The 3406-nt window shown below is 35.2% G+C and overlaps 1 protein-coding gene across 1 annotated transcript; it reads right to left on the minus strand.

Annotated features, from left to right (window-relative positions):
* Positions 1-221: 221 nt before the first annotated feature.
* Positions 222-3406, minus strand: LOC117633144 (peroxidase 4-like). The gene is made up of 4 exons (XM_034366837.1): positions 3167-3406; positions 1295-1486; positions 960-1131; positions 222-801 (listed from the first exon to the last, which is right to left on the minus strand). The coding sequence occupies exons 1-4, from the start codon at positions 3386-3388 to the stop codon at positions 407-409; spliced, it is 981 nt and encodes a 326-aa protein (XP_034222728.1). The 5' UTR covers positions 3389-3406; the 3' UTR covers positions 222-406.

The following is a 3406-nucleotide window of genomic DNA, read 5'->3' on the forward strand; positions in this document are numbered from 1 at the left end:
TGTGCAGATCTTAAAGAATTACTCATCTACGAGGGTAATTACAGGCTTAGGTTCTAGCCAGGGGCCCAAGTTACTATACGAGAAAGATACGTGGTTTATAAAATCAACAAAATTGAGTTCAAAACCAATGAGCCAAATTTACTTTGTTCGATTTGAAACAAAATAAAACAACATTCCATCAACAATTAATAGGTAAACAACTTTAGCTAATATGAATTTCCTGAAAATAAAAACATGCTTTTATTCGTTGGAAGAATAAAAAACACCAGCTAATTAAATTCTCACTCAACTCAACAAACAATAACCTTATATCTCACACAAAATAATAATTCTCCCAACTTCTGGATGAAACCTCCAATTCTGGTTTATTCTTGTGACAGAGAAAGTACCTCCTTAGCTTAGCTAGCTAGTTAGGCCTCCTGCAGTTCAATCTAATCTCACCGTTGGATCCAGTGAGTGGCTTAATATCTCCCATCTTGATCATTGCCTTGGCAAAGTCAGAATTGAAGGCATTGGCACTACCGCTGTACGTTTTAACCAATGAATCTGTGGATCCACCATTGTTGTAGAGAACTTGGTCAGAGTGGAGGAGGCCCTTTTGGTTGATGAGGTTCTTGAAGTAAGCAGTGTCAAAAGTGTTGGGAGTTTGGACGTCCAAAGGTGCAAGGTTGTTGTCTCCTGAGCCAACGGTACTTGGGCATTTGCTTTGCCTGGCCTTGGCAAATGATGCATCAATGTTGGTGTCGTTGTATATGCGATCTCTAAAAGATGAGCACTTTGCTTTTCCGATCGTGTGCGCTCCTGCCATCACGTAACATAACATGTCAGACTATCTGACAAGATTAACGTTTTTTGTATACAAACGTTTTTATTATTATATAAAAATGAGAACCATAAGTCATCGAATGTAAACAAATGAAATACTGACACATCAATTAAGGGGGTGCTGTGATTATTACCAGATAGGGCTACCAAGTCCCTTTCATTGAGACCTACAGCTTGGAATCTAGTTTTGAGCTGGCTGAGGGTAGAAGTGGGAGAAGGGAGGACTCCACTTCTGTTGGCAGCAAGGAAGCTAGCTGTCTTGGAATCCCTTCTTCCAAGTTTAACATGCCAACTTGGTCCTCCAAGCTGCAACAAAATAAAAAGCAAAGTTTCTAAGTGTTAATAGAATAAATTAATATCCCTAAAAAATATTGGATATTAACTGTTTTGTTGAATTTTGCATAATTAGTATCATGTGTTTTTGTTGTGATGTGTAAAATTAAGAGTAAAATTTGTATTTGTTACTCACAATCTTAACGGAGTCTCGAGCAGCAATGGCTAAAATATCAGCACATGAAACAACGCCGGGACATGTTTTTTCCACTTGGTACTTAATCTTATCCACAACCTTAAATCCCCTAAGAGAGTTATTATTGGGACTTGCAGTCTTCTCTCTTGTGAAATAAGAAGTGTCGTCCAGCAGTAAAGACCCATCACAACCCTGGTTATGATCAATTAAACACCACAGGATTAGGTACGAGAAGGGAGATCGAACTCGTGTACAAAGAGAAGATAGACACACTACTTTAGCCAACTAGTCTAACCAACAACTATTAATAATTTTTAAATTACTATTAAACACTAAGATATATAATTGTTTAAACATGATGCTGTAAGGTCAACATGTATACGATGTTTACTAATTAAACACCAACATAATTTGAACAAAGAAACACTGAGAAAATTAATTATTGCTATTGGTTAGGTTCATGCCCTCATGATGTTGAAAATATTTTACTGCTGTAAAGGGCGGCTTTGAGATTTCATCATCGAAGACTTAAGACTTTTGCCATATATGTATGTCTTCAACCTGCGTGCAGCATATTTGAATTTTCGTAGGGAGAACATAGACAAGTGAGGAGCACCATGTTTTTCTTTTTGCATGCAAACAGAAGTTCATTTCATCATCCCCTATACATTATTGTAGATGTGACACAATGATTGAACTTTGACAACAACAGGGCAGACAGAATTTGTAATTAAAAACAATATCACATGTTTTTCTTCATTATTAAGAGGTAGTATGACGTGACAGCATATGAGATATGTGTTAAAGTTCATCATAATAAAAAATAAAAAATACAAATTAGGGCTGTTCATGTTTAAAGTAGAGATTATTTCTGCCGACAAGTCCTACGACTTGAAAACTGATTTCAATAAAATTTCAACAAAGTTAAAACTAAAACAAAAAGTAAATGCAATGCAATACAAAACAACACTATTTAAATTTAAAATTTAACTTTGCTAAGCTTGAAACTCTTAAAAGATATTCTATGAATAATATGTAGAAATATTTTTAATCAAACATACAATAAAAAATCAAACAAATTTTCATAATAGCATATCAATAATACCAAACCAAAATTTATAATTCACACATAACTAAACCCTAGAATACTCAATTTTAACAAAATCTCAAATCAAAGCCATGCAAGAATTCATCCCTAATCAAAGCCCTAATTAATTTCAACAAAATCCTAAAATTAAAATTCATCCTTAGTTCCTAAAATACTCAATTTTAAAGTAAAACTATAATTAAGGATACATAGCAGAGGAGAGAATGAGAATAATACTTCTTGTTGACAAAAGGAGAGGAGAATATATTATTGCCAAAAGGAGAGGAGAATATATTATTGCTAAATTGCCCACCCAAAATAATAGAAGATGTAGCCAATAGAGGAAGAATTTGACCCCAAAACAAGAAAGGAGAAACTTGTTGCTATCGGGTAGCAAAGAGAGAGGGAGAAACTAGAAGTCTAATAGGCCGAAAGAGAAGGAGAGAAGATATGAGACCACTTGGATGGGCAACATATGTGTAGGGTTTATTTTAAATATTTTTTAATTTTTGGATGGGCTTATAACACATGTAGGTAATATTTTTATTAAAAAAAAAAAAAATTTGGGCTAGGCAGGCTACCCTGTGCATAGCACCGCTCATGAGCCGTACTTAATTAATATGCAACATAGATAAATTAAATGTGGGTTAAATTAGTTAGCCAAGACAGTGAGCCCGCCCTCTTGCACCCAGATTCGAGTCCCCCCTTCCTATAGATTGAATCAATGTAAAATAATTCAAACTGCCGCTTATATAAAATAAAAAAAATGAATAAGAAATAATTACATTAACAAAGCAGTCATGAAAGTGAAGGCGAAGGAGGGAAGCTCCCATGCGCTTTTCTTTGTTCACAGCAGACTGCACAACAGATTTGACTGCATTAAAAACCTTAGGGCAACTCTTCGAATAGAACTTTGTAGAGAGCTTTGCAGAAGAGCTCCCTGTGAAACCCACAAGAAGGACAATCACCCATATGGAACACAGAGAAGAAGTCCTACCAGAAGCCATTGGTAATTTCAAAAGCTG

The sequence above is a fragment of the Prunus dulcis genome, chromosome 6 (assembly GCF_902201215.1).
Source record: "Prunus dulcis chromosome 6, ALMONDv2, whole genome shotgun sequence".
Classification (NCBI taxonomy): Eukaryota; Viridiplantae; Streptophyta; class Magnoliopsida; order Rosales; family Rosaceae; genus Prunus; species Prunus dulcis.

Bases quoted from the DNA above. Each gene is read 5' to 3' on its own strand.
- LOC117633144 (XM_034366837.1), bottom strand. From the start codon at position 3,388: ATGGCTTCTGGTAGGACTTCTTCTCTGTGTTCCATATGGGTGATTGTC. The intron at 1,132-1,294 runs GTGAGTAACAAA...ATTTTGTTGCAG, and splicing joins CTCGAGACTCCGTTAAGATT to CTTGGAGGACCAAGTTGGCA. The intron at 802-959 runs GTAATAATCACA...ACGTGATGGCAG, and splicing joins GGACTTGGTAGCCCTATCTG to GAGCGCACACGATCGGAAAA.